Source organism: Carcharodon carcharias, chromosome 1, assembly GCF_017639515.1.
Source record: "Carcharodon carcharias isolate sCarCar2 chromosome 1, sCarCar2.pri, whole genome shotgun sequence".
Taxonomy (NCBI): domain Eukaryota; kingdom Metazoa; phylum Chordata; class Chondrichthyes; order Lamniformes; family Lamnidae; genus Carcharodon; species Carcharodon carcharias.
Window position 1 is genome coordinate 137,801,797 of NC_054467.1, and position 22,435 is coordinate 137,824,231.

Below are 22,435 nucleotides of genomic sequence, written 5' to 3' on the forward strand. Positions count from 1 at the left end.
CTCACCAATGTCTGGACAATTGTAGCAAGACTTCTTTATTCTTGTACTCCAATCCTCTTGCCATAAAGGCCAACATGCCATTTGCTTTCCTAAATGTTTGTTGTACCTGCGTGCTAACTTGCACCTTGTACACGTACACCCAAGTCTTTCTGAGCATCAACATTTATAACTTGTATACCTTTTTTTTAAAAAATCTGCTTTTCTATTCTTATCACCAAAGTGAATAACCGCACACTTCCCTGCAAATGCTCCATTTGTCACCTTGTTGCCCATTCATTTAACATGCCCATATCTTTTTGCTGCCTGTTTGTTTTCTCTTCATAGCTTGCATTCCCAAAGTTTTGTATCATTAACAAACTTAGATAAATTACTCTCGGTATCTTCTTTTAAGTCATTAATATAGATTGTAAAAGCTGAGTCCCTAGCCCTGATCCTTGCAGCACTCCACTAGTCACAGCCTGCCAAATTGAAAATGCCCCATTTATCCTTACTCCATGATTCCTGTCTATTGACTAGCCATCTATGCAAGCTAATATATTATCCTCAGATTCATGAGCCTTCATCTTGTGTACTAATCTTTTTTGTGGCACCTTATTGAATGCCTTTTGGAAATCCAAGGATACTACATCTACTGTTTCCCCTCTATCTACCTCACTAGTTACATCCTCAAAAAAAACTGTAATAAATCAATGAAACAGGATTTCCCTTTTGTAAAACCGTGTTGACTTGATTTAATATTGTCCTAATCTACTGTGCTTTTCTAAGTGCATTGTTAAGACTTCCTTAATAATAGATTCCAACACTTTCCCAATGACTGATGTCAGGCTAACTGGCCTGTAGTTCCCTGTTTTCGCTCTCTCTCCTTTCTTGAAAAGCAGTGTTACATTTATTAACTTCCAATCTGCAGGGACCAGAATCCAGGGAATTTTGGAAAATCATAGTCAGTGCATCTACTATGTCTGCAGCTATTTCTTTTAGAATCCAAGGATATAGGCCATCAGGTCCTAGAGATTTACCAGATTTTAGCCCCTTGAGTTTCTCTAGTACTTTTTCTCTGCTGATATCAATTAACCTAATTTCCTCATGCTTATTAGCTCCCGGGTTGCCCTCTATTTCTAGTATACAACTTGTGTCCTCTGCTGTGAAGACAACCACAAAATATTTGTTCAATGTCTCTGCCATTTCCTCATTCCCATGATAATTTCTCTTGTCTCCTCCTTTAAGGGACCAATGTTTACTTTAACTACTCTCTCCTTGTAAAATCTCCTACAACCTGTTTTTATATTCCTGACTGCTTTAATCTCAGTTTGTACTTTTTCCCTTTTTGGCAGCCTTTTTGTGCCCTTTGCCGGTTTCTAAAACACTCCCAATCCTCAGATTTACTATTGTTCTTTGAAACACTATAATCCTTTTCTTTTAATCCAATGCTATCCTTAATCTCCTTTGTAAACCACTGATGGATCCTTTTCACTGAGCTTTTGTTTTTCAATGGAATGTATTTTTACTGAACATTTTGAACTATTTCTTTAAACGTTTCCCTGTGTTTTTTTACCGCCATACATTTTAGTATTTTTACCCACTCAACCTTAGCTTGTTCTCCTCATACCTATGTAATTGTCTTTGTTCAAGTTTAAGATTCTTGTTTGTGATTGCAGTATGTCATTTTCAAGCTTAATCTGGTATTCAGTTGTGTTATGATCACCATTTCCCAGTGGATCTTTTTACTGTGACATTGCTAATTAACCCTGCCTCATTGCAGAATACTAGATCTAAAATAGCTTTATCCCTAGCTGGTTCCAGATCATACTGGCCCAGGAAATTGTTGCAAAAACATATTGCTCCAGAAAACTGTCAGGAAACGTAGGTCAGCTAGCACAGGGGTGAGAGGTGGTGCAAGTAAGGACTCGGGCAGCAATGCTTTGGATGACCTCAAGTTTACAAAGGGTAGAATGTGGGAGGCCAGCCAGCAGTGCGTTGAGCTAGTCAAGCCTAGAGGTAACACAGGCATTGACAGGGGTTTCAGCAGCAGATGATCTGAGGCAGGGGTCCTGTCGTGTGGTGTTACTGAGATAGAAATAGGTGATGGCACTTTTTCTTAATGATGGCACAGATATGCGTTTGGAAGCTTGTCTCGGGGTCAAATATTGTGCCAAGGTTGTGAACAGTCTGGTTCAGTCTCAGACAGTTGCCAGTGATGTTGGATAAGCAGTCTGATAATTTGCAATAGTGGAGGAGTTGAGGGAGCTGGTGAAGAGGTAGAGCTGAGTGTTGTGAGCATATATGTGAAAACTAGCACTGTGTTTTCAGATGATGCTACCCATAGGCAGCTTGTGAATGAGAAATAGGAAGAGGCCAAGGATAGATCCTTGGTGACCACCAGGGATACTGGTGCAAGAGTGGGGAGAGAAGCCATTGAAGGTGGTACTCTGCTTACGATTAGATAGATATGAATGGAACCTGACAAATGAATTTCCTTGATGGATGACAGTGAAGAGGTGTTGGAGGTATGGTTGGTCCTGCTACTCATGCTGCTTGGACTTTTTAGCCGTTTGTAACATAATAATAAAATTAACATAAATAATTGACCCTCTTATCCTAGCAACAATGATCTGATGTAAAGACCACCATCGCTCACTGAATGTGTCCATAGTCTTAACCTCAGCTCCTTACGCGGCCTCTTTAACATAAGTGAGTACTCTTGATTATGAAGTTAATGTCTTGCTGTGGATTTATAGAATCATAGAATGCTTACAGCACAGAAGGATGTCATTTGGCCTGTCGCGTCCATGTTGGCTTGCTGCAAAACCAAGTCAACTAGTCCCACTCCCATGCCCTTTCCCTGTAGCCTTGCAAATTTTTCATTTTAAGTTTTTGTATAATTCTCTTTTGAAAGCCAAGATTGAATCAGCCTCCACCATATTATCAGGCAATGCATTCCAGATTTGAGCCACTAATTGCATTTAAAGTTTTTCTTCATGTCGCTGTTGGTTCTTTTTCCATTCACCTTAAATCGGTTTCATCTGGTTGTCAACCCTTTTGCTAATGGGAACAATTTTTCTCTATCTACTCTATCTAGATCCCCTCAGATTAAATCCAGTTTTGATTATTAAATAGTGATCCATGCTTTCTCTATTGTCCTCAGTCTCAACTGTTTCTGTTTCAACAGACCACAGTGAGAGCAGAACCAAGTGATGTGCAATTCTCTGTGATGAAGACAGATGAGCGGGCATCAGTGGGAGAAAGCACGGTGAGTTCAAAGGAAAACCTGCAAGTATATTTTAAACAGAGTGATCATCCAGGAAGCAGCCAGCAAGGCAGCTCTTTGTTGTGAAGTTGTGCCCTTAGGAAGGTTTTGTACCATAAGAAAAACATTGAGACCGCTGAGGCTTATTTCACTTAGAGGGATTCTCCTCTGCCACTCGAAATGTAGTTGGGGGGAATTCTGGCTTCCAAATGTTGAAAGTGGAGCCGTTAACAACGTGCAATGTTACGGGGATAAGGCAGGGGTGTAGGACGGGGTGGAATGCTCTTTCATAGAGCCAGTGCAGACTCAATGGACAAATGGCCTCCTTCTGCAAGGTAAAGATATTGTGATATAAGTAAACTGCTTCGCAACAGCTCCCTTTTAGATTTCTAACCATAAAATCCAATAATATTACCCCAAGGTAAAACTCCTCAAATACTTCCACTCTGCCGTGGATGTCCAAAAGAAAGATTCAGAAACAGATTGCTTTCTGAAACAAAGACTTTCCTGGTCTCACTGGATGGCTGTTTTAGATTTCACACCTTTTCTCAGCAAAGAGCTGGTCTCAGGACATCTCTCCTACATAGTCACCACAACTCACCTAAACATCTTTCCTTAAATATCTCTTTTCTCTTTCATCTTAGATTCCATTGTTCTCAAACACGTCTTTTAACTCAACTTTTCCAAATATAAAAATCTTTCATGTTTTCCTATTGCCTCCACTTTCGGGTCAAATAAAATTTAATAACTTTCCCATGTTTATATACAAAACCATTGTAAGTTGTAAAAGTCCCTTGACCCTTCTAAACTCCCCTTTGAAATTTAAGAAATTTAACAGCTGAAAAGTCAAGTCCCTACTTATCTCAAAATGCAATTTTTTAAAACCCAAGCTATTTACTTGAAAATCCAACTTCACCATAGCTTCTCGTTACGAATGCATGCTTCTGGAACCTTTATCCTTTTATCTCTCAATTCCCACAGACAAGCTGTCTCTATGAATCTTCCCCCCAGTTTAATTAATAATGGACACACACACACAGAGACACACATCCCTCTTTATAGAATACCACCATATTCAAAAATATTTTTAAAAATAACATCCATCTTCACAGCTATTAGGAAGGGAGTTCCAGGACTTTGACCTAGTGACCATGAAAGAATAGCGATGTAGTTCTAAATCAGGATGGTGTGTAATTTGGAGGGGAGCTTGCAGGAGGTAGTGTTCCCATGTGTCTGTCCTTGTTCTTCTAGGTGGTAGGAGTCGCTGATTTGGAATGTGCTATCAAAGTAGTCTTAGTGAGTTGCTGCAGTGCATTTTGTAAATGTTACACGCTGCTGCCACTGTGTGTCGGCAGCGGTGGGAGTGAATGTTTAGGTTGGTGAATGAGATACCAATCAAGTGGGTTGCTTTGTCTTGGATTGTGTCAAGCTTCTCGATTGTTGTTGGAGCTGCACTCATTCAGGCAAGTGGAGAGTATTCCATCAAAGTCCTGACTTATGCCTTATATACGGTGGACAGGCTCTTGGAAGCCAGGAGGTGAATTACTCGCTTCAGAATTCCTAGCCTCTGACCTGCTGTTGTAACCACTGTGTTAATATGCCTGGTTCAGTCAAGTTTCTGGTCAATGGTAACCCCTCCCCCCCAATTTGTTGATGTACATGCGTACTTTCCCCTGGCCATGGGAAATGTGGAACTGGTGGAATTTCTGACACAGAATGTCACCCCAACAATTCCACCTCTGATTCAAACCCCTCCCCCTGCCCCCCAGCCTTGGAGTTTTGGCACCAGATATTTAAAGAGCTGTTGTTCTTGTAAAATTCAGAGCTTTGGAGTGCTTCTGATCATAGGTCTTAATTTTTTTTTTATTCATTTACGGAATGTGGGCGCCGCTGAGCCACCCCTAATTGCCCTTGAAACTGAGTGGCTTGCTAGGCCATTTCAGAGGGCAGTTAAGAATTAAGCACATTGCTGGAGTCACATGTAGGCCAGACCAGGTAAGGACAGCAGATTTCCTTCCATAAAGGACATTAGTGAACCAGATGGGTCTTTACAACAATCAGCAATTGTTTCATAGCCATCGTTAGACTTTTAATTCCTGATTTTTTTTTATTGAATTCAAATTTCATCACCTGGCATGGTGGGATTCAAACCCGGGTCCCCAGAGCATTACCCTGGATATCTGGAGTACTAGCCCAGTGACAATATCACTACACACCACCTCCCCGATGATTTAAATTCTATCATTAAATTACTTATGTACCCCACACCCCCTGTAATCATGAGAACAATAAGATAATCCTATGTGTCTCAAAGATGTATTTCAGCTTAAAGTAACCTATCTATTTTTCTGAGAGTAAAAATTCATTTAAAGTGTGGCAATGATGTCAGAGCGAGTGCAGGTATTGCTTATTCTCCAAAGTGCCAGTGTAGCTTCTTCGCCTTAGGTCAAGACTCTTCATAGGACTTGCAAATACCTTCTATTTAAATGAGTTTCTTGATTAGGAATGGAAATACTCTGAATTCTGATGAAGGGTCATCATTGACCTGAGATGTTGGGCAGGAATTTCTGTCCACAACACTGGCGGGCATTGTTGCAGGTGAGCTGGGAAAATTTGGAGAGCTGTTAAAAGTCAACAACTCTCCAAATTTTCCCGTCCCACCTGCAACGATGCCCGCTGGTGTCGGGGCCAGAAAATCCAGCCTGTTAACTTTGTTTCTCTCCGCAGATGCTGCCTGACCTGCTGAGTATTTCCAGCATTTTCTGGTTTTATTTCAGGTTTCTAGCATCAGCATTAGTTTGCTTTTGGAAATGCTCTTATTAATTAATAATCAACCACCACAGCTAACAGACATCACATGCATGTTTCCAGCAAGAGTCAATGAGTAATTGTCTGGAGCAGAAAACTCAGCCAGTTTTGGGATGGGGTAAGGTGGCCAGGATTTTTTCTTTAAGCCAAAAAATGCTGAGAGTATTTAATATAACCTGGCTAAGATTAGCTAATTCAGTGCATACAAATTAGGAGCAATAGACCATTCGGCCCCTCAAGCCTACTCCACCATTTAATAACATCATGGTTGATCTGATTGTAACCTCTGCTCCACATTCCTGTTTACTCCCGATAACCTTTCACCCACATGCTTATCAAGAATCTATCTACCTCTGCCTTAAAGAAATTTAAAGACTCTACTTTCACTGCCTTTTGGGGAAGACAGTTCCAAAGACTCATGACCCTTTGAGAGAAAAAAATTCTCTTCGTCTCTGTCTTAAATGGGTGACCCCCTTATTTTTAAATAATAACTCCTAGTTCCAGACTCCCCCACAAGAGGAAACATCCTTTCCACATCCACCCTATCAAGACCCTTCAGGATCTTATGTTTCAATCAAGTCACCTCTTAATCTTCTAAATTCCAGCGGACAGAAGCCTAGCATGTCCAACCTTTCCTCATAACACAACCCGCCCATTCCAAACATTAATTTAGTGAACCTTCTCTAAACTGCTTCCAATGCATTTACATCCTCCCTTAAATAATACTGTGCACAGTAGTCCAGATGTGGTCCCATCAATGCCCTGTATAACTGAAGCATAACCTCCCTTCTTTTGTATTTAATTGCCCTCGCAATAAACAAAAACATTCCGTTAGAAACATAGAAACTAGGAGCAGGAGTAGCCATTCGGCCTTTCGAGCCTCCTCTGCTATTCAGTATGATCATGGCTGATCTCTATCTCAATGTCATATTCCCGCTTTCCCTCCATAAGCCATGATGCCCTTAATGTCCAAAAATGTATCAATTTCTTTCTTGAATATACTCGGTGACCTGGCCTCCACAGCCTTCTGTAGCAGAGAATTCCACAGGCGACCACCCTCTGAGTGAAGAAATTTTCCTCACCTCGGTCCATAATGGCCTGCCCTGTATCCTGAGACTGTTTGCCCCTGGTTCTAGACTCCCCAGCCAGGAGAATCATCCTCCCTGCATCTAGTCTGTCTAGCTCTGTTAGAATTTCTCCTCATACGACCGTCCTGCCACCTCCGGTAACAGCTTAGTGAACCTTTGTGGCACTCCCTCTATGACAAGTATATCCTTTCTTAGGTAGGGAGACCAAAACTGCACGCAATACTCCAGGTGTGGTCTCACCAAGACCCTGTATAACTGCAGTAAGACATCCCTAATTCTGAACTCAAATCCTCTTGCAATGAAGGCCAATACACCATTTGCCTTCCTAATTGCTTGCTGCTCTTGTCTATTTACTTACATTGACTTGTGTACAAGGACACCCAGATCCCATTGTACATCCACATTTCCCAATTTATCACCATTTAAATGATACTCTGCCTTGCTGTTTTTCAAGCATATAACTTCACATTTATCAAGGTTTTACTGCATCTGCCATGTGTTTGCCCACACACACAACTTGTCTAAATCTCCCTTGCATCCTCCTCACAACCCTGCCCAGATTTATGTCATCAGCAAACTTGGAAATATTGCATTTGATTCCCTCATGCAAATCATTTATATGTATTGTGCATAGCTGGGACCCAAGCACTGTTCCCTGTGGTACACCGCTTGTCACTGTTTACCACCCAGAAAAAGAAACATTTATTCCCACTCTCTATTTCCGGTCTGTCAAGCAATTCCCAATCCATGCCAGCATGTAACCCCCAATGCCATGTGCTTTAATTTTGCTTACTAGCCTCTTATGTGGGACCTTATCAAAAACCTTCTTGGAATCCAAATATACCATATCCACTGGTTCTCCCTTACCCATTCTACTAGTTTCATCCTCAAAAAACTCCAGTAGATTAGTTAAGCATGATTTCCCTCCCATAAACCCATGCTGATTTTGTTTAATCCTGTTAATGCTTTCCAAGTGTTCTGTTACCAAATCTTTTATAATAGACTCTAGCATTTTCCCCACTACTGATGTTAGGCTAACTGGTCTGTAATTCTGTTTTTTCTCTCCCTCCTTTATAAATAGTGGGGTTACATTTGCTACCCTCCAATCTGTAGGAGCTGCTCCAGAGTCTGTAGAATTTTGGAAGATGATCACCAATACATCCAATATTTCCAGGGCCACTTCCTTTAGTACTCTGGGATGTAGATTATCAGGCCCTGTGGATTTTTCAGCCTTTAACCCCATTAATTTCTCTTGTGCCATTTTTTAACTAATACTGATTTTCTTCAATTCGTCCCTCTCACTAGATCCTTGGTTCCCTAACATTTCTGGGAAATTATTTGTGTCCTCTTTTGTGAAGACAGAACCAAAATATATGTTCAATTTTTCTGCCTTTTCTTTGTTCCCCAATATAATTTCCCGTTTCTGACTGTAAGGGAGCTACATTTGTCTTTGCCAAACTTTTTCTCTTCATATATTTATAGAAGCTTTTACAGTCAGTTTTTATGTTCCCTGCAAGTTTGCTCTCGTACTCCATTTTCCCCTTCTTGATCAATCTTTTTGTCCACTTTTGCTGAATTCTAAACTGCTCCCAATCCTCAGGCTTGTTGCTTTTTCTGGCAATTTTATAAGTCTCCTCTTTGGGTCTAATACTGTCCCTAATTTCCTTTGTAAGCCATGGTTGAGCCACCTTTCCTGTTTTATTTTTGTGCCAGACAGGAATGAATAATTGTTGTAATTCACGCATACGTTCCTTAAATATAATCCTCTGTCAACCCTTTTAGTAAGGTTTGCCAATCCATCATTGCCAACTCGCACCTCATACCTTCGTAGTTCTCTTCATTTAGATTCAGGACCATAGTTTCGGATTCAACTTCATCACTCTCCGTCCTAATGAACAATTCCATCATTTTATGGTCGCTCTTCCCTAAGAGACCCCGCACAAGATTGTTAATTAACCCTTTCTCATTGCACAATACCCGATCTAGGATAGCCTGCTCTCTAGTTGGTTCCTCAACGTATTGGTCTAGAAAGCCACGTACATGCTTCAAGAAATCATCCTCCAGGGTATTATTGCTAGTTTGGTTTGTCCAATCTATATGTAGATTAAAGTTACCCATGATTACAGTTGCACTTTTATTGCATGTGTCTCTAATTTCCTGCTTAATGCCTTCTTTTGCCTCTCCATTACTGTTTGGGGGCCTCTAGATAACCCCAACCAACATTTCCTGCCCCTTGGTGTTTCTTATCTCCACCCAAACAGATTCCAGATCATGATTTTCCGAGCCAATATCCTTCCTCACTATTGCATTGATTTCCTCCTTTACTAACAATGCTACCCTACCTCCTTTCCCCATTTGTCTGTCTTTCCTGAATATTGAATACCCCTGGATGTTCAGTTCCCATCCTTGGTCACTCTGCAGCCATGTCTCTGTAATTGCAACTATATAATAACCGTTTATATTTATTTGCACTGTTAATTCATCTACCTTATTGCAAATGCTCTGCGCATTAAGATACTATGCCTTTAGACTTGTCTTTTTAACCTTGTTAGTTATCTTCGGTTTATTTTGCACTATGACCCCATTTATTTTTTGTCGTTTTTTCTGCCTTCCACTTTTGCTTCTTACTTCTGTTTTTGTTTCTATCCCTCCTCTATCTCCCTGCTCAGGTTACCATTCCCTGCCATTCTAGTTTAAACCCTCCCCAACCGCACTAGCAAACACCGCCCTGCGAACCTTGGTCCCGGTCCTGCTCAGATGCAACCTGTCCTGTTTATACTGGTCCCACCTTCCCCAGAATCAGTCCCAATGTCCCAGGAATCTGAATCCCGCCCCCCCCCCCCCCCACCACCTCACCATTTCTTCAGCCACAGATTCATCTGATATATTCTGTTATTTCCACTTTTGCTAGCACTTGACACTGGTAGTAATTCTGAGATTACTACCTTTGAGATCCTACTTATTAATTTACGTCCTAACTCCCTATATTCAGCTTGTTCGACCTCATCCCTTTTTGTTACCTATGTCGTTGGTACCAATATGTACAGCAACCACTGGCAGTTCACCCTCCTCCTTCAGAATGCCCTGCAGCCTCTTTGAGACAACTTTGACCCTGGCACCAGGGAGGCAACATACCATCCTAGAGTCTCTTTTGTGGCTGCAGAAACGCCTGTCTGTTCCCCTTACTATTGAATCTCCTATCACTATAACCCTGCTACTCTTCTTCCTCCCCTCTTGCGCAGCAGAACAACCTGTGGTGCCATGGACTTGGCTGCAGCTGCTTTCCCCTGAGAAGTCATCTCCCGCAACAGTATCCAAAACAGTATATCTGTTAGAGAGGGGGATGGCCACAGGAGACTCCTGTATTACCTGCCTTCTTTACTCTGCCTGGTGGTCACCCATCCCCTTTCTGCCTTTTCAGTCTTTACCTGCAGTGTGATTGCCTCACTGAAAGTGTTGTCCACAATAATCTTAGCATTGCGGATGCTTCACAGTGAATCCACCCTCAGCTCCAGCTCCGAAATGTTGTTAGCCAGTAGCTGCAGCTGGACACACACTTCCTGCACACATGGCTGCCAGGGATACTGGAATTGTCCATGACTTCCCACATAGTGCAGCAGGAGCACATCACGGGGCGAGCTCTGCTGCCATGACTTCCCTTTAGATTAAGCTTGTTAACTACTCCCTTTAAAGAATACTAATTACCATAGGGGCCTATTTCCACTCCAAACATTCCCATTACAGTCCAAAGTCCTCACCTTATTTTGTTTAGGTTAATGGACTACAGCAGATTAATTAGTAGAAAAAGTAGAAGTACTCACCCGATCCTACTTATCAGCTGCCTCCCCTCACTTTTTGAATCATGACGTCCTCGTGCCGCTTTCAGCCTCGAGTCTCCCTGGAACTCTCACTCTGTCCTCGTGCCGTTTCAGCCCTGAGTCTAGTTGCCGCTCTTTTTAAATCTCCGCTCTGACTCTCTACTCCCGCTCTTTTTAAACTTCCGCTCTGACTCTTAGCTCCCGCTCTTTTTAAATCTCCACTCTCTCAGTTCCCGCTGTTTTTAAATCTCTGCTCTGACTCTCAGCTCCCGCTCTTTTTAAATCTTACCAAGGCCGCCGCTCGCCTCACACTGCCTCCCAGTCCCACACTGGGGGACCACCAACTGCTTTATCTGCTCCCTCCTCTCACGCTGTTTCATCTGCTCTGCCGCTTTAACGCTGTTTCATCTGCTCCATTGCTCTTGCACTGTTTTATCTGCTCCGCCGATCTTGTGCTGTTTTATCTACCCCCTCCTCTCACGCTGTTTAATCTACTCCCTCCTCTCACGCTGTTTTATCTGCTCCCTCTTCTCATGCTGTTTTATCTGCTCTGCTGCTCTCGCACTGTTTTATCCGCTCCCTCCTCTCGCGCTATTTAACTTTCCTAATTACTTGCTGTACCTGCATGCTAATCTTTTGTGATTCATGTGCTAGGACAGCCAAATCCCTCTGCATCTCAGAGCTCTGCAATCTCCCACCATTTTGATAATATGCTTCTTTTTTGTTCTGCCTGCCAAAATGGACAATTTCACATTTCTCATATTATACTCCACTTGCCAGATCTTTGTCCACTAACTTAACCTATCTATATTCATTTGTAGCCTCCTTATGTCCTCTTCACAACTAAATTTCCTACCCATATTTGTGTTATCAACAAACTTAGCAACCATATCTTTCAGTCCCTTCTTCTAGGTCATTTATATAAATTGTAAAATGTTGAGGCCCCAGCACTGATCCCTGTGGCACACCACTCGTTATATCTTGTCAACCAGAAAATTACCCATTTGTGCCTACTCTCTGTTTCCTGTTAGCTAGTTTATCTTCTGCTCATGCAAATATGTTACCCCCTACACCATGAGCTTTTATTTTCCACAATAACCTTTGAAATGGCATCTTATCAAATGCCTTCTGGAAATCTAAGTACAGTACATCCACCGGTTCCCCTTTATCCACAGCACAAGAACTCAAATAAGTTGGTTAAACATGATTTCCCTTTCACAAAACCATGTTGACTCTGCCTGATTAGAATTTTGCTAAGTGTCCTGCTATAATGTCTTTAATAATAGCTTCTAACATTTTCCCTTAGACAGATGTTAAGTTAACTGGCCTGAAGTTTCCTGCTTTCTGTCTCCCTTTTTGAATAATGAAGTTACATTCGCTATTTTCCAATCTAATGGAACTTCCCCAAATCTAGGGAATTTTGGAAAATTAAAACCAATACATTAACTATCTCACTAGCCATTTCTTCTAAGACCATAGGATGAAGTCCATCAGGACCCAGGGACTTGTCAGCACGTAGCTGCAACAATTTGCTCAGTACCACTTCGCTGGTTATTGTAGTTTTCTTGAGTTGCTCCCTCCTTTCCATTTCCTGACTTACAGCTATTTCTGGGATGTTACTTGCATCCTCTATAGTGAAGACCGATGCAAAATACCTGTTCAATTCATCTGCCATCTCCTTATTTTCCCTTATTAATTCCCCAGTCTCAATTTATGTAGGACCAACGTTCACTTTCTTGATTCTTTTCTTTTTAAAATATCTATTTAGAAACTCTTACTATCTGTTATTATATTTCTAGCTAGCTTTCTCTTGTACTCTGATTTTTTCCCTCCTTAGCAACTTTTTAGTTGTACTGTGCTGTTTTTTATATTCTGTCCAATCTTCTGACTTGCCACCCACCTTTGCATAATTATATGCTTTTACTTTAAGTTTGATACTATCTTTAGCTTTTTTAGTTAACCATGGATGGTGGGCCCTCCCCTTGGAATTTTTCTTGTTGGCATGTATCTGTTCTGTGGATTCTAAAATATCCTCATAAGTGTCTATCACTGCATCTCTATTGACCTCTCCCTTAACCTAATTTGCCAGTTCACTTTAGCTAGCTCTGCAAACATCCCATCATAATGGCTCTTATTTAAGTTTAAATTATTAGTCTTGGACCCACTCTTCTCTCCCTCAAACTGAATGTAAAATTCAATCATATTATAATCGCTGCTACCTAGCGGCGCCCTCACTATGAGGTCATCAGTTAATCTATCTTGTTATACAATACCAGGTCCAGTATAGCCTGCTCCAGAAAGTGCTGTTCTAAGAAACTATCCTGAAAACATTCTATGACCTCCTCATCTAGACTACCTTTGCCAGTCTAATTTTTCCAGTCTATACGTAGATTAAAATCCCCCATGATTATCGCCGTACCTTTCTTTCAAGCTCCGATTACCTCTTCCTTTAAACTCTGTTCTAGTGGAGTGGGGTCCATACCTGTGTCTTTCCTGCCTGGTCTGTATGATATAACAAGTTTTTAAAACAATTTGCTCAATGATTTTGGAATACTTGTTCTAAAAATTACTTTAAGTAATATATTTTCAATCTTCACAAAACATACTCTAACAAGGTTATGTGGATTGTAGCTTGTCATCTTTTTTGGCCTTTATTACTAGGTGAGTGCAATTGTAGGCAAGAAAACACTCTTCCTATTTAATTTGAGTGATCCTGATAACCCAATTGAGTTGGCATTCCAGCAACGCTATGGCAGCATCATATCATACAGATGGTGAGTTTATATTAAGTTACATTTATAGAAATTAAAGCATGTTTGAATAGCCTGGAGGGAAAAAAATCTATGCAAAAGCAGAGTGTGCTGCACTGTTACAGATTTAGTGGCACTATTTGAAGACCAGAGAATTCTCTTGCACTCCTGGCAAACCTCTTGAGGACATTAAAGTTGCTAAAAAAAAATTAAAGTTCATTCTTACTTTTTTGTTAGTCTGGTTATTGAGGCAATCTGAATATTTTATACTCTCAACTACACAAAACCAGTGTTTCTAAACAAACTGTAAAATTTCAATTTATTCAAGTTTTAGTCTGACTGTTTTCACTCAATGGAGAGACAAAGGCCACAATTTTTCAGCCCCGTCGTGGCGGGATCCACAGCAGACTTGGTGGCCCAACCACAGGTCCATTGACTTTCGATGGGGCCAGATGATCCCAGTGGCTGGTGGGGCCGGAAAATCCCACCCAAGGCCGGAAACCTAGTAATTCAGCAAGTGCTGCCTGCATTTTAGCTTTTAGCACTGACCTTAATCTTGTATTTTACTGTTAATATTTCAATTAACATAAAGTCCAGTGTTTGATATGCAGAACAAATCTTATTGACACTTCTTACTATACTATGATAGACATTTAAATTGCACCTTGAAAATGTAAAATGCTGTGATGTACAAATAATATTGGCCTGTTTTCAATTAATGCTTACTGTTTGCATTTTTGTCTTATAGCATGACTAATACTTTTTTTCTCCTTTTTGTAATACTGCAGCTTTTGTTCTATTTCAGGTATGGGGATGGGTACATCATGATTGGCTTTTCTCAAGGCTACTTTGTAGTAATTTCTACACATATCCGTGAGATTGGCCAGGAATTGTTCCAAGCTCACAACCATAAAGACAGTCTGACAAGTATCGCCATCTCACAGTCTCTGAACAAAGCTGCTTCCTGTGGAGACAGTTGGTATGTTATTTTGTAACTCTCTTTACTATTTCAATCTATAACATGTAGTCTATCCATGCACACATTGCAAACTTACAATAAATTAATAATGCTTTAAGACCAAGGGAACCAAGGCAGAAAATTTTAAGCCTTGTTTATGTTTTTGGTCTTTGGAAAATAGGAATGAATTTAAAAAATATTTCCTGGTGAATTTTGTAGCTGTGGTGAAATGTCTCAAATACCTGAGCATACAATAGGCCTTCCAGATGTCATTTTTCAATAATGATTCAGTATTACTCCTCACGTTTTGATCACTATCAATCAAAAACTTGTGTCCATTTTCAAATGCTCAGGGATTCTCCAATTAAGGAACTTATGATGTTTATGACTGTGGCAACCACTACAAAAAGGTTGGAAATCCAGACTCTGGCATCTGGAAGCATTTTGACAGGGGTTGGAATTGAGTAGTGGAATTGGTCCAAAATCCAATATAATGGAAAAGATAAAAGGCAGACCAACCTTTTGTCCCCTTCACTGTCAATTTAAACTACATGAAAGTGCTGTGGATTTGGTTTGGAAGGGTTGGGGTGTGCACCAAAAATTGAAATGAGCATATAGCCATGATAACACAAAAACTAGGCATGTGGGCATGATTCTCCCTCTTTCATTTTGTTTAAGAACCTGGTCATCAGGTGCAAGGTGTTCTTGGTGTTGCACAGGCCTGGCCCATACCCTTCTCCTGCACTGCGGTAGTCACCAAGCCATCATCTGCCTTATATGAAAATTGAAAATGGACCTTTTCGCAGGGGCATGATGTACAAGTCTCTAGAGAAGGTCGTGGCGGGGAAGGCATACTCAATGTTGCCCTGATCCTGATGGCCACCTTTGTGTGCAACTGCATCAAGCTGTGCATAGGCTCCCAATACACAAACACCAAGGGCAGAATTTTCCTGTTGGCGTGCAGGGGCGTGACCCCCACACTGACGTGTAAAATGGTGTGTGGTGACGTCAGGCGAGTGTCCCGACGTCACCTTGCGCCATCATGATATTTCATTGGGCAAGCGCACAATGATCTCTGATGTGCGCCCGCTATTAATTAATGGGCCACTTAAGGCCCTTGAGGCACCAATTGACGGTGATTTCTCGGCACCCATGCGACCTTCAGGCCATCTCACAGGCGCAACAGACAGGCGAGTGGGACACATTTGTATAAACCTCATCCACGGGTGGGATAAGAGGGCTCAGTGGACTCTCAAGTGTGCTCCATCAAATATTGATGTTTCAAAGTTACTGATACTTGCCTGTATGAGCTGCAATACTTCAAAACGCATACCAGCTGCTTGGACTGGACTCACAACCTTAGGTCAGCACACTACAGTGAACAATTGTTTTTGGGCCTACAGGTTTCAGGAAGCCTTCCCTTAGCCTGGGAATGGGAGTTGAATTCTCCACTGGAGGCACCTCCTCTGAGGAGGAAGGGAGGGCTAGAATGGGGAGGTGGCCAAGAGTTCACTTTCAACCTCCAGGGAAGCCACCTTTGGGAGGAGAGGCACAGGCACAAGGGGTGCAGGGCCCAGAGGTAGTCCAAGGTAGAAAAGGCCGCAGAAGATGCCACTATCCTGCTGCCAGGGTATAGTGGTGGCGAAGCAGCTACCTCAATATCGCTGAGGTGCAGTGGCGAAGGAGGTTTCTTCTCTCAAGGGAGACAGTCAACTTCAACTGTCAGATAATTGGGCCTGAGATCTCCGCTAACTGTGTGGGTGGACACCCCATGCCAGTGGCTCTAAATGTCACAGCTGCCCTCATCTTCTATGCCTCTGGCTCCTTCCAGGGGTCGGTGGGTGAGCTGTCCACACTTGTATCAAGCAGGTTACAGGCACTTTTTAGGCGTGCACTAACCTTCATCCACTACCGTTGGGACCAGGCCAGCCAGAGAGAGCCAGAGGCTTTGCGGCCATTGCTGGCTTCCCTCGCGTCCAGGGTACAATAGACTGAACACATGTGGCCATCAAGGCGCCAGCGGATGAGCCCGGTGCCTTTGTCAACAGGAAGGGATTCCACTCCATGAACGTGCAGATAGTGTGTGATCACAGGATGCAGATTCTACAAGTCTGTGCAAGGTACGCAGGCAGCTCCCATGACGCCTACATCCTCAGACACTCGCAGGTGCAGGGGCGCTTCAGTGCTCCAGCCCGGCTGGATGGATGGCTGCTGGGTGACAAGGGCTAACCCCTCAGATGGTGGCTCATGACGCCTCTCCACCATCCAAGAACAGAAGCTTAGCAGTGGTATAAGAGGAGCTACGCCTCCACAAGGGCTGTGGTGGAGAGAGCCATTGGTCTTCTCAAAATGTGCTTCCGAAGCCTGGACCATTCGGGGACGCACTCCGGTATCCCCAGATTGTGTGTTGCTGATAGTGGTTGAATGCTGCGCTCTCTACAATCTTGCGCTGGAAAAGGGTGACGCTGTGAATGAAGAAGATGTAGACGCAGTGGCTGCGGCTGCACCCGATGAGTCCAGCAGTGAGTCCGAGGATGAGCACGCATAGGGAAATACTGAGGGGGTAGACGCTGACTCGGGCATACTCCAGGGAGGCGGGGGACACACAGGAGGTTTCAATCCAATGAACCTTCAGCTAACACACCACATATGGATCTCCAGGACAAGCCTGGGCTGCATTCTATATACTCGATACCTGAGTGCAAAATCTCCCTGGATAGGAATATTAACTAAGGGCCTTGTCAATAAAGCTGAAAATCCCACAAATCACTCATAACATTATTGGTAACCATCCAACTGCAGAAGAAAAGAGACACCCCCAGCCATGGTGATGTGTCTGAATTTAATATTATAACAAAAGGAACTTAAGAGTACAAAATGACAAAGGTGTTCAACGTCACACCAACTCATAAAGGCCTTATCTCGGACCAACACAAAAGCACCAGTGATAAACCCGTGGTGTGCCTAAGGTGCCTTATGTTTTTCGGGTGCTACGTCTTGGTGCTGCCCCCTCGCTGGGAGTGGCATCTGAGATAGCTTGCTCACTCTGCTGTCCTGTTGGCCTCGATGACCTTGGTGGCCGTCCTCTGGCCCGTGGAGCCTGTGCTGGACCCACCTGGGAGGGAGCTGCCAGTTCCACAGCTGGCATCTCTCCAGTCGTCGCAGCCTCACTGGATGCAAAGATCACTGGCAGAGGGGCGGAGGAGTTGCTGCCCTCATCCAGAGCGCCCTGAGAGGTGCCCACAGAGACGACAGGCAGCTGCTGCACCGACGTGAGGTTGCTTTGGACCTCCCTGTTCACCGTGGATGGATGGGTACCGAGCTGGGAAACTTGGTGCCCAGACTATCTCCTACACTGGCACTGACCAGCTGAGGCCAATGCCGATGTGAGGGCTTGCTGGTCCGAGCGCATCCCCAGAAAGCCCTGATTAGTCTGCTGGAGCGGAGCTCTCTGCAAGAACTGCCAATCTTTCCATGGAGGATGCATGGCGCCCAGCCATAAGGCTCATTGCATCAGCGTAGACTCCTCCACCACGGACACCAAGCCAAGCATAGCCTCATGTATCTCCGCCAGATGCTCCCGCACACCCTGCTGTTGTTCCTGCATTTGCTGCGTCATGGACAACTCCAGAGGCACATTATCAGGCACTGACTGAGCATGTGCCTGGTCCCCTGCAATCATCTGACTGCTGACACCATGGGCATTCTCTGTCTCTGCCAGCTCTTCCAGCGATTGTGAAGTACCCTCACCGCTGTGCCCCAGGACACTAGCCGATGTTCTAATTCCCACCGAGGTGCTAGTATCTGCGCTGGTGCCTGCCTGGCAGAGATAGTATGCTGCTAATGAGTCCAAGACATCCGGGCCCTCAGGTGTGAGAGGGGGCCCCCCGCTGCTCCTCCTCCTGGCTCTGCTCCATTGATGCTGAAAGAAAGGACAAGGTCATTTGATTAGTTAACATGGAGACAGTGTCAATGTGCACCCACAACCCCCAGATCATTGTGCGCTCATCCTTTCATAAGCAATGGTCAAGCCATGTTGCAAACCTCAATCACTGAACATTCAGCGCTGCCATGGCTGCTGGGAGAACAATGGTGACCTCACTGCTGGGCAAACATACCTGCCTGTGCCACCCCAGCCTCACTGACACCGATGAACCTGGGCGCATGGCGCCTCTCCAGATCTAGGGCCTCCTGCTCAAACTGGCTAAGTGTCACCACCTGGGCCAGCCCTGCACCAATCCTCACCTGGCATTATGTGCATTCTTCTCCTGAAAAGGAGAGAAAAGCATTGATTAGTGTTAATTGTATGTGGATTATCTTCACGGGCGACCCACCCCAACCAGAGTGGGACATTGCAGGGCTCCAGTGCCTCTTCATCCCGCTGCTGCCGAACACTCTCACAAAGATGTTAGGCCTGTCCCACTGGCCCCCCAACCCCAGCAAAATGCTGCCTACATCACATTTGGCACCACACCTTCTAACCTTCCATAGCAAGGAGGCGCAAACACGTGGAGCGCAGAGAGCAGCAGATCGATCAGTGCCATGCCACCTTGAAGCTCCCCTCCCAGCATGTCATCGCCCTGACTTTGATATGTCCTGGAGTTCCAGCACTGCGTCTAGGTGCAGCTCCTCCAGGTTGCCCCCAAAACAATAATGTAGGTCTCAGTGTACCACGTGCTGTGGGTGCAGAACCCATCTCTTCACCACCCTTGCAGGGAGACCTCGGCATGGGCAATATCTGCTGGCCCACTCAGTGAAGGACACATCCCATCAATGATTCAATGCAGTCATTACACTCAGACTTGGGGGGGTGGGGAGAAGCCTACCTGCTGGGCTAAGTGTCTAATGCCAACATGGTACTCACCCTTCCCAATCGCCACAGGTCGTTCAAGCACTTGCGGCACTGGATCCAGGTGCGTCGCACCATGTCATGGAAGCTCACTATCTCCGCCACCTCCTCCCAGGCACGTTTGGTCATGTGGGGGGGCCTTCTCGTCCTGTCCTGGGGTACGAGAAACTCCTGCAATGCTGCCACCTCCTCAAGGAGGACAGCAAGGCAATCATCCGATAAACGAAGAGCATAGTGCCCCCTGCCCTACCCTCCTGCTTGGCTTGCTCACCAGCAGCGCTCTGAGGAGCCCTTCCAGTACCCATGTTTGACAGCCTTTGAAAGACTGCAGCAGCTTTTTTAAACAGGCTGCCGGTTGGCCATTGGACCTGGCGGCATTGCAGTCCTGCAGCCGCCTGCTCACTCCCACTGCCCTTGGGAGCTGCGAATCATGCCAGGCAGGCCTTAATTACTCCGCCTGCGTAAAATGGCAGTGTGGACCCAATCATGGGTGCTGGCAGGACATCCTTTTAGAGCCTGACTGATGAAAAAATTAACTACTATGCTGAGCTTTACAACTCTTTACAGTAGATATGTGAATAAAAGTAGATCTTGTAATTCAAAATGAAGTAAGATTATTAACTGGTACTTGACCAGAAGTTGGTGCCCTTTATCTTGTGCTTTTTCTTGGAGTAACCCCAATGCTTCTTGAACTTGTTTAAAGTCAGTAACTGCATTATTCTCAGACCTCAGTCTAAATTTCTTCCAAAAGTAATCTGGATTTCTCAAAAGTTGAAAACTGTAAGAATAAGTGTTCAATGGGAAAGGAGGAAATACTTCTAGTGCACTTGGTTTATAATGCACGCCTGTTATCCTGCATTGATTTGGGTTGCAATATTGTGTTGAACTTTGATGCAGGAATCTTGTGATGATTGCATTTAACTCACTAGACAAAGTGGCTGTTTAAAAAAATAATTGCCTTTACCTGGCAGTCTTTCTTTTTTAACTTCAGAAACCACCAGATGCATGCACTAGATTCACGAGTATAATTTCAGAATCAGACTCTCAGAATCCTTACAGTACAGGAGGCCATTCAGCCCATTGACTCTCTGAAAGAGCATTCTACCTAGTCCCACTCCCCTGCCTTATCCCTGTAACCTTACATATTCTTTTTTCAGATAGCAATCCAATTCCCTTTTGTATACCTCGATCGAACCTACCTCCACCACCCTCTCGGGAAGTTCGTTCCAGGTGCCAACCACCCTCTGGTGAAAAAAATTCTCCTCGCATCACTTTCACTCCTTTGCCAATTATTTTTAATCTGTGTTCTTGAGTGGGAACAGTTTCTCACTATTTAGCTGTCCATACCCCTCAGGATCTTGAATACCTCTCTCAAGTCTCCTCTCCGCCTTCTTTTCTCCAAGGAAAACAGTCCCAACCTTTCCAATCTATCCTCTTAGCTACAGTTCTTCTTCACTGAAATCAATCTTATTTATCTCAACTGTACTCTCTCCAATGTCTTCACATCCTTCCTCAAGTATGGCACCCAGAACTGGACGCAGTACTCCAGATGAGGCCTAACTAGTGTCTTATACGAGTTCAACATGATCTCCTTACTCTTGTGCTCGGTGCCCCGATTAATAAAGCCTAAGATGCTATATGCTTTATTAACTACTCTCTCAACCTGCCCTGCCAGCTTCAATGACTTATGTACATCTACACCGAGGTCCCTCTGTTCTTGCACCTCCTTTAAAGTTTATCCCTTTATTTTATACTGTCTCTCCATATTCTTCCTACCAAAACGATCAGCTCACACTCCTCAGCATTGAACTTGATCTGCAGACAACTTCATTGTCTGCCCAATCCACCAACATGTCTATATCTTTTTGAAGTTCAAGATTATCTTTGTCACAGTTGACAACGTTTCCGATCTTCATATCGCGCAAATTTTGAAATCGTGCCCTGAACAGCACAGTCTAGGTCGTTGATATATATCAGGAAGAGCAAGGGTCCCAAAACTGACCTGTGGGGAACTCCACTACGAATCTTCCTCCAACCTGAAAAACACCCATTAGCCACTAAGATAAAAGCAAAATACTGGGGATGCTGGAAATCTGAAACAAAAACAAAAATTTTGCTGGAAAATTTCTGCAGTTCTGACAGCCGTTTTGAGTCCGTATGACTCGATGTTCTGATGAAGAGTCATATGGACTCAAAACGTTAACCCTGTCTTTCTCTCCACAGATGCTGTCAGACCTGCTGAGTTTTTCGAGCAATTTTTGTTTTTGTTACCTATTAACCACTGCTGTGCTTTGTCACTCAGCCAATTTCTTATCTAAGTGCCTACTTTCCCTTTTACTCCATGAGCTGGAATTTTGCGTACAAGTCTGTTATGTAGCATTGTATTAAATGCCATTTGAAAATCCATATACACCATGTCAACAGCGTTGCCCTTTTCAACGTTTAATGTTTTTTCCTCAAACAGCTCCAGCAAGTTAAATTAAACATGATTTTCCCTCAATGAATCCATGCTGGTGTTCCTTAGTTATCCTGCACTTGTCTAAGTGACCATTGATTTTGTCCCGAACTATAGTTTCCAGAAGTTCCCTGCCACTGAAGCCAAACTCACTGGTCTGTAGTTGCCAGCTTTATCCTTGATTTATTTTATTATTATTATTATTATTAATAAGGTATCTTAAAATTTGCTTGAATTTTACTTCAAATATTCAGCAGTACACACCACAGCTCTTTAAAAGTGTTTTCAAACTGCTGTTTTACTAAATTATTCTAACGAAGGATTCCTGTTTATTGAGTACAGTGTCTCTTCTGATCTAGTAATCCTAATATATTTTCTTTACCAGCATTAAGATCCATGATCTGTCAGAACTGAAAGAGATGTATGCTATTATAAACCTGGATGATGAAACTAAAGGTAATTGCT

General features: G+C 43.5%; 1 protein-coding gene across 5 annotated transcripts in view; it reads left to right on the forward strand.

Annotated features, from left to right (window-relative positions):
• The window catches only part of wdr19 (WD repeat domain 19), a 165,835-nt gene that overhangs the window by 45,460 nt on the left and 97,940 nt on the right, over positions 1-22,435 (forward strand). For 2 of the 5 annotated variants that reach the window (XR_005944604.1, XM_041201279.1), the window contains exons 7-10: positions 3,167-3,247; positions 13,620-13,732; positions 14,514-14,687; positions 22,356-22,426. Coding sequence is in view for 4 of the 5 variants with exons in the window: in XM_041201279.1 (XP_041057213.1) it covers positions 3,167-3,247; positions 13,620-13,732; positions 14,514-14,687; positions 22,356-22,426 (439 nt within the window). In the remaining variant the exon portion in view is untranslated. Of the gene's footprint in view, positions 1-2,612; positions 2,689-3,166; positions 3,248-13,619; positions 13,733-14,513; positions 14,688-22,355; positions 22,427-22,435 lie in introns of those variants that run through there. The other 3 variants (XM_041201416.1, XM_041201595.1, XM_041201498.1) reach the window with 3 other exon arrangements.